General features: G+C 58.2%; 1 protein-coding gene and 1 pseudogene across 1 annotated transcript in view; both read right to left on the bottom strand.

Annotated features, from left to right (window-relative positions):
* Nucleotides 1–8,643, bottom strand: part of ACA1_108600 (myosin head (motor domain) domain containing protein) — a gene marked incomplete at both ends in the record, with an annotated part of 8,796 nt that extends 153 nt beyond the window's left edge. Inside the window, 35 exons of the mRNA XM_004332766.1 lie at nucleotides 44–191; nucleotides 267–366; nucleotides 462–839; nucleotides 962–1,001; nucleotides 1,074–1,189; nucleotides 1,326–1,447; nucleotides 1,534–1,592; nucleotides 1,699–1,813; nucleotides 1,935–2,041; nucleotides 2,162–2,227; nucleotides 2,335–2,437; nucleotides 2,567–2,668; nucleotides 2,771–2,945; nucleotides 3,281–3,690; nucleotides 3,795–4,003; nucleotides 4,094–4,247; nucleotides 4,323–4,750; nucleotides 4,908–4,965; nucleotides 5,048–5,112; nucleotides 5,195–5,299; nucleotides 5,427–5,550; nucleotides 5,621–5,745; nucleotides 5,823–6,165; nucleotides 6,239–6,321; nucleotides 6,399–6,488; nucleotides 6,583–6,702; nucleotides 6,805–6,953; nucleotides 7,057–7,186; nucleotides 7,267–7,373; nucleotides 7,494–7,562; nucleotides 7,724–7,817; nucleotides 7,913–7,973; nucleotides 8,045–8,152; nucleotides 8,231–8,421; nucleotides 8,506–8,643. Coding sequence (XP_004332814.1) covers nucleotides 44–191; nucleotides 267–366; nucleotides 462–839; nucleotides 962–1,001; nucleotides 1,074–1,189; nucleotides 1,326–1,447; nucleotides 1,534–1,592; nucleotides 1,699–1,813; nucleotides 1,935–2,041; nucleotides 2,162–2,227; nucleotides 2,335–2,437; nucleotides 2,567–2,668; nucleotides 2,771–2,945; nucleotides 3,281–3,690; nucleotides 3,795–4,003; nucleotides 4,094–4,247; nucleotides 4,323–4,750; nucleotides 4,908–4,965; nucleotides 5,048–5,112; nucleotides 5,195–5,299; nucleotides 5,427–5,550; nucleotides 5,621–5,745; nucleotides 5,823–6,165; nucleotides 6,239–6,321; nucleotides 6,399–6,488; nucleotides 6,583–6,702; nucleotides 6,805–6,953; nucleotides 7,057–7,186; nucleotides 7,267–7,373; nucleotides 7,494–7,562; nucleotides 7,724–7,817; nucleotides 7,913–7,973; nucleotides 8,045–8,152; nucleotides 8,231–8,421; nucleotides 8,506–8,643 — 4,992 coding nt within the window. The remainder of the gene's footprint in view (nucleotides 1–43; nucleotides 192–266; nucleotides 367–461; nucleotides 840–961; nucleotides 1,002–1,073; nucleotides 1,190–1,325; nucleotides 1,448–1,533; nucleotides 1,593–1,698; nucleotides 1,814–1,934; nucleotides 2,042–2,161; nucleotides 2,228–2,334; nucleotides 2,438–2,566; nucleotides 2,669–2,770; nucleotides 2,946–3,280; nucleotides 3,691–3,794; nucleotides 4,004–4,093; nucleotides 4,248–4,322; nucleotides 4,751–4,907; nucleotides 4,966–5,047; nucleotides 5,113–5,194; nucleotides 5,300–5,426; nucleotides 5,551–5,620; nucleotides 5,746–5,822; nucleotides 6,166–6,238; nucleotides 6,322–6,398; nucleotides 6,489–6,582; nucleotides 6,703–6,804; nucleotides 6,954–7,056; nucleotides 7,187–7,266; nucleotides 7,374–7,493; nucleotides 7,563–7,723; nucleotides 7,818–7,912; nucleotides 7,974–8,044; nucleotides 8,153–8,230; nucleotides 8,422–8,505) is intronic.
* A 413-nt stretch (nucleotides 8,644–9,056) lies between these two features.
* The window catches only part of ACA1_108590, a 1,920-nt pseudogene continuing 1,103 nt past the window's right edge, over nucleotides 9,057–9,873 (bottom strand).

Below are 9,873 nucleotides of genomic sequence, written 5' to 3'. Positions count from 1 at the left end.
AACGAAACGAAAGAAGACTACGGGACCGCGAGAGGTAACATACCTGTGCGACCTTCTCGTTCTTGCAGTCGTCCGGCGTAAGCTTGGTGTGCAGGTGCAGGAAGTCGAGCAGGTAGGGGCCGAGCGCGCGCGAAGGGTTGAACAGACCGCAGCAAATCGAGATCAGCTCCAATCCCTTCACTTGGCTCGCCCTGTGGTGTGCGCGTCGTCGGTTGGCCGTCAGCGAACGTAGGAAAGAGTTGATTAAGAGGGGGGGGGGCGCGTACGGCTTGGGGTTCTTGTTGGTCTGCCGGAGCATCTGGCAGAAGATCTCCTCCCTAATGTTGGGCCTGTCGATGCCGGGCTGACAGATCTTGGTCATCAACTCTGTGGGATTGAATTACACGCACACGAAAAGACAATACAATGTGAGCCCTCAAGGTGTGTGTGTGTGTGCGTGTGCGTGCGTGTGTGCGTGGTACCGTAGGGGGTCTTCTTGGAAGGATAGTCGCCCATGTACTGCATGATGAACACGGAGATGTCAATCACGATCTTGACCGACGCCTCGTCGAGCCCCTTGTGGAGCGGGCACTTGAGCGGGCTGTCGGAGTAGGTGGTCAGGACGTCGGCGGCCGTCATGCCCGGCTTGGGGTTGATCTTCTCCTCCTTGATGAGCTCCTCGATGTTGAAGTGCTTGGTCGCGTACTCGGCGAGCGGGTAGCGCTTGACGTTGCTCGACGGCGCGTAGACGGTGCGGGTGTCGGAGTCGGCCAGGCCGCCGCTCGAGTTCAACTGCTGATAGTAGGCCCGGCTGTTCATGCGCGCCACTCCCTTCATCTCCGTGGGCTTGGCCACACCGCCTGCACACATCACACAGCACACATCACGATACGACACGACACGCAACATGACACGACCACGTCAGTATCGTTGATCGCCACCATCGCCGCGTGGCTTGTTGGCTCAGATAGGCCAGACGCACCGCTTTGTTCGCTTTCGTCGCTGCTGGCCAGTCCTCCGTTCTACATTGGGTGAGTCAACACGTGTGAAGTGTGTGTAGTGTGTGTAGTGTGTGTGTGTGTGTGGTGCAGCACCATGAGCCGCTGTTTCAGGGATGGCGCGCGCGGCGACTCGGCGTAGTCCTTGCCGGTGCTACCCGGTTTGAGGATGAGGACCTCCACGTTGTCCTTGGGGAACTGGCCGACCTTGTCTGTGCTCGCAGCACCGCGAGAAACACACAAGTATAGTGTGGTAGGGGTGTGTGTGTGTGTGTGTGCGTGTGCGTGTGTGCGTGTGTGTCTCAGTGGCACTGATCATGAGCCACATGATGTCTGCCGACGGCTTACCGTCGATTTTGCCCTTCCACCATCCGGAGGCATCCCTGGAAATGATGGTGACGATCTCGCCCTTGTGGAACGAAAGAAGGCTCCGGTCCCTCGGCAGATAGTCCACCACAGCCCGCGCCACCCTGTGAACAACAACCGCCGTTCGTCCAGAAAGAGCAGTGAGCCTAGCTTCGTCAACCCACCCATACCACCCAAGCAAGCTACGTACCAAGAATCCTCTCGCAGCCAGAACATGCAGTCTTCCATGATGCTGGCCATTTCGACTCCCTGAAAGCATGCAATAGCACACGGGAGCGCGCGGTGAACAAGGGTTCTATAACATTAACATTGGGCGTCCCAGGCCTTGGCGACGCGCGCGCGGGGGGGGGGATACCTCCAGGGTGAGGAATTTGATCGCCCCCATTTCGGCCTTGGTGGTGAGGGTGCAGGAATTGACGGTGAAGCTGATCTCGCACACGTCCCAGTAGGGAATGCGCCGCAGTTTTTGCCTACGAGGCGGTACGGGTGAGTGAGTGGTGAGCTCTGTCAATACCGCACGCACGTGTTTCGTGTGTGTGTGTGGTGTGTGTGGTGTGTGTGGTGTGTGTGGTGTGTGTGTGGCTAAATTACTGGGAGACGGGATCGTAGATTGACAGCCCGGGGATGCCGATGCCCACTATGCACTCGTCGGGTAAGTCCAGATCCGACGTCTCCAGCTTCACCGAGCGGAACACGCTCTGCACGCACGGCACAACACAAGTTTGTGTGAGTTGAGTGACTTGCGCGTGGGGAGCAAAGAGGAATCAGTCAAGAGAGCAGCAGATGCTCTTGGAGGAGGGGGGGGGGTATTGTCGAACCAGTCCGTAGAAGGGCAGCTCTTTCGCCAGTTTCAGATACTGGATGAGAATGTTGTTGTCATCGTCCTTGATTGTTTGAGACACGCAACGTCAGTAATTGATTGAGCAAACACCGAACACACAGAACACACAGAACACACGACATCTCTGCTCGTCGAATAACAGGTGGGTACCATCTTCATCCTCTTGATCTTTGCTACTTCGGTTTCTATGAGGATGCCCCACTCACCGGCAGACTTGGTGGCCATGTGTGCCGGAGGCACCAGCGAAGGCATACTACATCCGACCGGGCGCGGCGAGGAGAAAGAAGTTCAGCATCCACAACCCACACCAGCCCACACACCGGACAAACAGAGAATGATGGTCGCGCGGCCAGTGACGCGTCCAAAGGGGCAAGAGCCGTACATGCTGCTCGGGTTGGTTGCGAGGGTCTGGTGCGCGCCGTCAATGATCACCTTGGCCGCAGCAATCCCCGCGACGTCGCTCTCGCGGATCGGCAAGCGCTCACTGTCGACGCACATGACAACACCATGATTGGCTATGGTGCGCAACACGAGTATATATACGCTTATATATACATATATAATGTAGATAAAGTATGAGTATTACCTGAGGATGTAGGTGTGAAGCTGGAACACCTCGAGCCTGTTTTCAGAGGGATCTTCGGAGAGGAAGGCGGGGTCGAGCCACATCTTCTTCTTCAAGAACAGCTTCACCTCGAGGCCGTACTTTTCGGCCTTGGACAGGATGTCGGCAATGAAATCGTTGGGCGCAAGGCTCCGCTCTGGTTGTGTTGGATTCGTGTGCGTGGTGCGTGGTGCGTGGTGCGTGGTGCGTGGTGCGTGGTGCGTGGTGCGTGGTGCGTGGTGCGTGGTGCGTGGTGCGTGGTGCGTGGTGCGTGGTGCGTGGTGCTGGTGCTGGTGCGTGGTGCGTGGTGCGTGGTGCGTGGTGCGTGGTGCGTGGTGCGTGGTGCGTGGTGCGTGGTGCGTGGTGCGTGGTGCGTGGTGCGTGGTGCGTGGTGCGTGGTGCGTGGTGCGTGGTGCGTGGTGCGTGGTGCGTGGTGTTAGAAACACAACGAATCAATGGTGGCGGGAAGATCAAAGCAAAGTTGAGCCGTACCGAGGTTGCTCGCAGGGTAGACCTCGTAGATGGCAAACTCCGAAGGGTCGTTCAGCCGCACGGCCTTGGTGGTGAGCGGCGTAAAGACATCGGCGGCCGTGGACACGGGGTCGATCTGGACCGCCGCGTCGCTGCCGCTCGGCAGCGTGAACCAGACGCGCATCTGCCTTCGCTCCTTGTTGGCCTCGAACTCGAGCATGGACGGGGGGTACTGCCGGTTCTCCTTCTGCCTGACGCGGTAGGCCAGCAGCTTGAGCTTGTCGTAGGCGTAGCGCGCGAACGCGCCGACTTCCGTAGGAATCGCGGTGGCTTCGAGCAGGAAGGAGCCCAGATACGGGAGGAAGACGTCGGTCGGCGGGAAGACGCCACAGTACGCGGCCAGCACCTCCCACGCACGCAGCGTTCCCTCCCTGCAGGAATTAAAAAAAAAGAAAAAGAACGAAGTCGATTAGTCAGAAGAACGAAGACGAAGAAAGACACAAAACAGCAAAGAGGAGAGGAAGGAATAACATACTTGGAGGAGTTGAAGGTGGCCTGCTTCATGACCTGGGCGTAGATCTCGTTTCTGAAGGCGGCGGGATGCGCGATACCGGCCACGAAGATGTCCTTGAGGACGGGGTAGCTCTCCTCGCCGTCGATGAAGCGGGTGAGCTTGCGGAAGAGCGTCAGCGACAGATTGACGTAGTTCACGCTGCTGGTCTTGTGCAGCGGGAAGTCCAGTTTCTGGCACGATCCGAAATGAACACGGGTGAGAACAAGTCACGGGAATGATGATGACGATGACGATGATGACGCCCATAAGAAGGTTCACACCTTGGAGTAGGCGCAGATCTGTTGCGTTGAGAAGGACTTCTGCCGGCGCAGCGAGATGGCGCTCTTGCGCTTCATCATGTTGAAGTTGGCGCGGGCATACTCCTCGAACGAGTATTTGAGCATGTCGGCCGAGCTCATGATTTCGGGAATGTCCCTGCGCCATTCACACATCATCATGATCACCATCATCAACTCTCACTCGAGTGGCATGGGAAAAAAGGTGTCGTACTCGATGCCTTCCTTGCGGTGCATGGGCGTGTGCTGTTTGTTGAGCTGTAGCCTCTCGACGACGCGCCGACGCAGGGAGGCCACGCGCGGGGAGTCATACTGGGCAGCCGGTTTGACCGGCTGCAGGTACTTGTTGAGGCTCGCAGTGTAGAGCACCTTGTCGGCGTCCTGGCCCGTCTCGGTGATGGCCTCCATCGCGTCGGTCTCCAGCACAATATCGGGCAGCCTGTTCACCTCGAACAGAACCGAATCGGCCTCTGCGGGCACCGGCGCGGCCTCGCCGCTCCTGAGCGTCCCGTCGTTCTGCATTCGGCGCATGGTCCCGGAACCGCTGCTCTCCTGCCGCCGCTTCTCGTCGGCCTCCCGTGCGCGTCGTTGCTCCTCCTCGCGTCGCTTGGCCTCTTCCCTCCTCCTTCGCTCGTACTCGGCCTGGCGCATGTCGTAATAGATCCTACGCGCGATGATACCGCGAATGACTGTGCGGCCGGCCGCGTTTGTTAGCTGATCCACGTGTCGTGTGTGTCGTGTGTGTCACCGTGCGTGCGTGTGCCTAACAAGGCTGTGGGGTGTGCGTACAGGCTTGCACTTTGATGGCGGCGGCCTTGTAATTGCGGTAGTAGTTGCGCACCCACACCATGCGCCACCTGCATGAGAAGAAGAGCCGCTGGGTGAGAATCACCTTTTTTTTTTAAACACTAGCAGTCCAGGTCGACGAAGGAGCCGCACCAGCTCTGGATCAGGATGACCCGCCCCCGGAGGGCCTTGCCCTTTTCTTCTTCGAGGCGATTGTACTGTACGTCGAAAGAAAGACGAGTCATTGACAGCGCACGACTGACACCACAAGCAGGCCAATGTGCGATGAATGGAACCCACCTGCCCGTCCTTCAAGAAGACTTTGGTTCGGCCCACTTGCCAGGCATCGCCGGCCGGAGCTCCCATTCGATTCATGATGTTCGCGCACGTCGCCAGCGCATCTCCCTACAGAGAAGAGCAAGCCGCGCGAAAAAGAATGGAGCACACGAGGGGTAAGAACGCCGAAGCCTCTGGCGATGCTCTACGATATATATATATATGCGAGACCAGCGATAGATGGTCGAGTGGGTACCGCAGCGGGTCGTGTGCCGGTAAAGGGCATCAACACGTGATAGCGGGCGAGGAACTCCTTGGCGGGGAAGCGAATGGGGAAGCCCATCCTCCTGATTCGGATGGTCTCCATCATTCCGGCGTATCTGCATTGCGCCCCCCCGGGTAAGTAATTACGAAGCAAAGTGGAGGGAACGGTGTGGGAAAACAACGGACCTGAGCTGCGCCAGCACCATCTCATCGTCGAAGACGCCGGCCTGCTTCAGGGTGTTGGGCTTGATGCAGCGGACGTAGTGAGGCGACGTCGCGCCCAGCGTGGCCATCAACTCGTTCAATTGATTCTATACAATCGTGTTAGTAGGTGTGATGATGTTGACCGAGACTCGTGATGAAGGGAGCGTGCGAGGGGGGGAGGAACCTTGAATATGGTGCCCACGGTGGCGGCCTTCTTGCCCGACTTGGCAGAGTCGAGGTCATTGGCGACGGGCGTGAAGACGGTCTTGATCAAGTCCACCGAACTGTTGTGGAGCAGCCGCACCAGGTCCTCCGGCAGCGTGTCCTTGTTCTTGTCCAGGAAGCCCGCCACCTCGTAGGCCACCTCTCCGGCGTAGTGCTTGATGACGAAACTGGTGCGCGACTTCTTGGGCATTTCGAACTTGTTGTGCTTGCCGTGGTTGGTGGAGAGCTTGCCGAGGAAGGTCAGATCGGTGGCCTTCGGGAACCGGCACTCTTCGTCCAGCAACGCAATGATGCCAGGCGGCCTGTAACATTTACCTCGTCAGCACGGCGAAAAAGACGGGATTATGAACATTATTGGAAGGCCGTGAGCTTCACCTGACTTTCTCGATGAGGTCGATGCAGTCCTGGTTGTCGTTGTAGACCACAGCTGCTACGTTGATGCCCTCTGCTTGGTACTCCTATGGGCATGGACCATGTTTGCGTAGCGAGTGAGTGAGTGAGTCGCGCAACCGATCAGGGAGGTTATTGCTCTTACCTCCTGCTCCAGCTTGAAGATGGTGACGTTAAAGAAGTTCTGTAGCTTTTCGTTGGCGAAGTTGATGCACATTTGCTCGAAGCTGTTGACCTGCAGAATGCGTACCATAAGCCACGAGAAAAGAGTGTTAGGCAAGCCGCGTTGCTCATGCATGACTAAAATGGAAAGAGCCGAGCTAAGGTACCTTGAAGTTTTCGAAGCCAAAGATGTCGAGCACGCCAATGAACGATTTGGTCAGCTTGGGCTTGTGGATGACCCGGTTGATCGACTCCACGATCCAATCGAACATGTAGCTGTACACGGCCTATATGTCGAACACCAAATCAACACACCCATTGAGACGTCAGCTGAGGTGCGTCATTTGACCAGTAAGGGAGTGAGTGGGGGGGGAGCAGAGTGTGGAGACCTTGGCCAACGCGTCTCGGGTGTCCGTGGCTTGTTCGGGTTTGAGGTTGAGCATGATCTTCTGGCCTGAGACGGACATGGCCCGCGTGGTCAGTGCGCTATTGAGCGCGTCCGCCTTGACGCCCAGCAACTTGGCGACCACCTCCAATTCTGTGTGTCCAGTTCGCGCCCATCGTTTTAGTTAGTAGTGGCGTCGTTGCACCAACATCACAGGGCGAGGCGTGTGGGTGTCACGCGACGCGCATTGCATTACCCTTTGTGTTCACCACCTTGGACGCTTCGCCGCCCTCGAACGTGATGTTTCCCAGGCGCAAGATGCCTGAAAGCGTTCTGAACATCTGCTCTTCCGTAGCGGTGGGTATGTCCAGGGCAGACAAGGCCATCTGGGAGACGCAAGCGGAGAGGTCCGATGAGGAAAATGTGTGGATATGCGGAGGAGAGCGCGACGTGTGGGAGCACGTACGCGCAGGCGTTCAAAGTCCTGCTCGTCGTGGATGTTCGGGACCGTGTGGCATCCGCTCTGGTTGAGGTAGTGGTAGTCCTCAATAGAAGGCAGAATGGACCAGGTCTCTGTGGTGCCGCGTGTGGATATAATGTTTAGAGGGAGAGGCAATGGCTTGATATCACAGGGAACACCAATGAAAATGACACACACACACACAGAGAGAGAGAGAGAGAGAAAGATCGCACCTCGCTCGCTCGGAGAGCAGCCCTTGAGCAGCTGGTAGAAAACATGGTAGTTGCGCTCTCCCTCTGATTGTGACACCAGACGAGACTGAATGCCACCAAAGCGGTGTTAGTCTCCCACCAAACTGCCCATCGCATCGCAGGCTCATCATTCGAACTCCAACGTACCCTCTCCAACAAGTCTGTGCGGAAACGAAGCAAGAGAGCAGTGTAAGCAAGCATGTCAACCTGACGAGCCAGGAAAAGAGAGGAAGGTGGCATACAGTTGATGATTCTTGCTCCCACAATTTGTCCGCTGGCCCCGAAGTGGATCTCGATAAACTTGCCCTGTGGTGGTTGTGGTGGTGCATAACGCGTAGGCCGAGGAAGCCTTGCGTCAGATGCTGCATCGGTTGTTGGACAAGTAGAGTGGCACGACGTACAAAACGAGAGCTGTTGTCGTTTCGCACGGTCTTGGCATTACCAAAGGCCTCGAGCACGGGACTGAAGGGGGAAAGCACCAAAGAGCGTTAATCGCGCGCAACCGCGTAAAGCACACCACGCCCACGCCGCACCTGGACTCCAGGATCATCTGCTCGACCTCCGAGTGCCGGTTGGTTCGGGCAGCCAGGTACTGTAGGATGAGCTTGGTGGCTTCCGTCTTGCCGGCTCCACTCTCACCACTGCACGTGCACAGAGCAAGGCCGTTGGTAAGACACAGAGAGATCATCACCGGTCGTTTGCAGGGGGGTGAGGCACACCTGATAATGACCGACTGATTGGCCGAGTCCTCGCGCATGTCGTGGTAGCAGCTCTCGGCCGTGGCAAAGATGTGGGGCGGTGGGCGAATCGAGCCGGCGGCCCGGCCGATGTACTCACGCACCACTTCCTGGCTGTATATTGGGAGCTCCCGGTAGGGGTTGAGCGATACTAGGATGGAGCCTGTATTGGTCTGGAGAAGACCAAAAGAAGAAGATGAGCGATGAAAGATGATGGCGTGCTCAAGATCTTTGGTGCGGAAGGAGGCGATGATTACGTAGATGAGGTCCTTGGTATAGCGTAGCTTCAGGTTCTTCAGGATCGTCTCCTCGGACAGATTGCCCATCTTGATCATGTCATCGATTCCGCTGTTAGAGAGGTTGACATCGCTCACCGTATCGTCGCGTTCCAACATGATGGTCGTGAAAGAACGCCTCTCGCGAGGGGCAACTTAGCAAAAGAGTGGCAAGCGTTGGCAACGACAGAGAGATGAGCACGTCTCTTGATGCAAAAGAGAGGGAGGGGGGGGGGCTGGCGCCTTCTCCTCCTTTTTGATGGGCGCATGATGCATCCAAAAAGGAAAGTCGTACCTAAAAGCGGCATGACACGCCGATTTGAGCGACCGTACCACGTATGACCGTTGTGACCGTGCCTTCAAGGAGAGAATCGGGCGCATTGGGGGGGGGGGCGGAATGGCTGGGGATGGCGCGGAAAACAATGAATTGGTTGGTTTTCATTTCCATACCTCAGTACTACCCGCCAAACCAAGCATCCACTTCTATCCTGCGAAGCGTGAGAGAGGACCGGGAACCCTGGCGATGAAGGGGACTATGCGCGCACCTTTTCATCCGTCGTCGACGCGCTCATTTGCCGTCTGGCTGGGCGGTCGTGCTGGGCGGCGGGGTCTCCGCGGGTGGTACAGGCACGGTGGGGTGGATCGCTGCCGCGCCAGCGGCTGGGGCGCTCGAGCTCGCTGGTGGGAGGCCGGGTCGTGGGGCACCCGGCAAGGAAACGGCTGCAGGAGTAGAGGAAGGAGCTGGTTTTGGTGTAGCTGCTGGTGCGGGTTCCAATACTGGTGTGTGGGTTGGTGCCGGTGCCGGTGCCGACGTGGGTGCCGGTGTCGGTGTCGGTGTGGGTGCTGGTGTCGGTGTGGATGTCGATGTGGCTGCTGGTGATCGTGTCGATGTGGGTACTGGTGCCGGTGTCGGTGTCGGTGTGGGTGCTGGTGTAGCTGGAGCCGACGTGGGTGCTGGTGCCGGTGCTGGTATAGGTGTCGGTGCCGGTGTCGATGTGGGTGCTGGAGCCGACGTGGGTGCCGGTCCCGGTCCCGGTGTGGGTGCTGGTGCTGATGCTGGTGCTGGTGCTCGCTGGGCCGGAGGAATTGTCGTGGTCGACACCACTGATGGCGGACGACCCCGAGGCGCAGGGGTCGAGAGGTTCATCGGCGCAGTGCTGGTGGTTCGCGTGAGCGGTCCCTGTACCGGAGGCGGTGCCCCCGAGGGTGAGCCGACACCGGGCACGCCCGAGAGCACAGCGGCCCTGGTCCCAGGCGCGGGTCGGGCAACAGGCCGGCCCGCTTGCCGAGAGGGCCGACCTGGTGGGGCCGGCGACGGCGATGGCGACGGGATTTGGGTGAAGTGCGGCG

The sequence above is a fragment of the Acanthamoeba castellanii genome (genome assembly GCF_000313135.1).
Source record: "Acanthamoeba castellanii str. Neff unplaced genomic scaffold scf7180000084661, whole genome shotgun sequence".
In the NCBI taxonomy this organism is placed as follows: domain Eukaryota; phylum Discosea; order Longamoebia; family Acanthamoebidae; genus Acanthamoeba; species Acanthamoeba castellanii.
The sequence above is the reverse complement of the archived record's forward strand: the minus strand, read 5'-3'. Positions and strand labels throughout refer to the sequence as shown.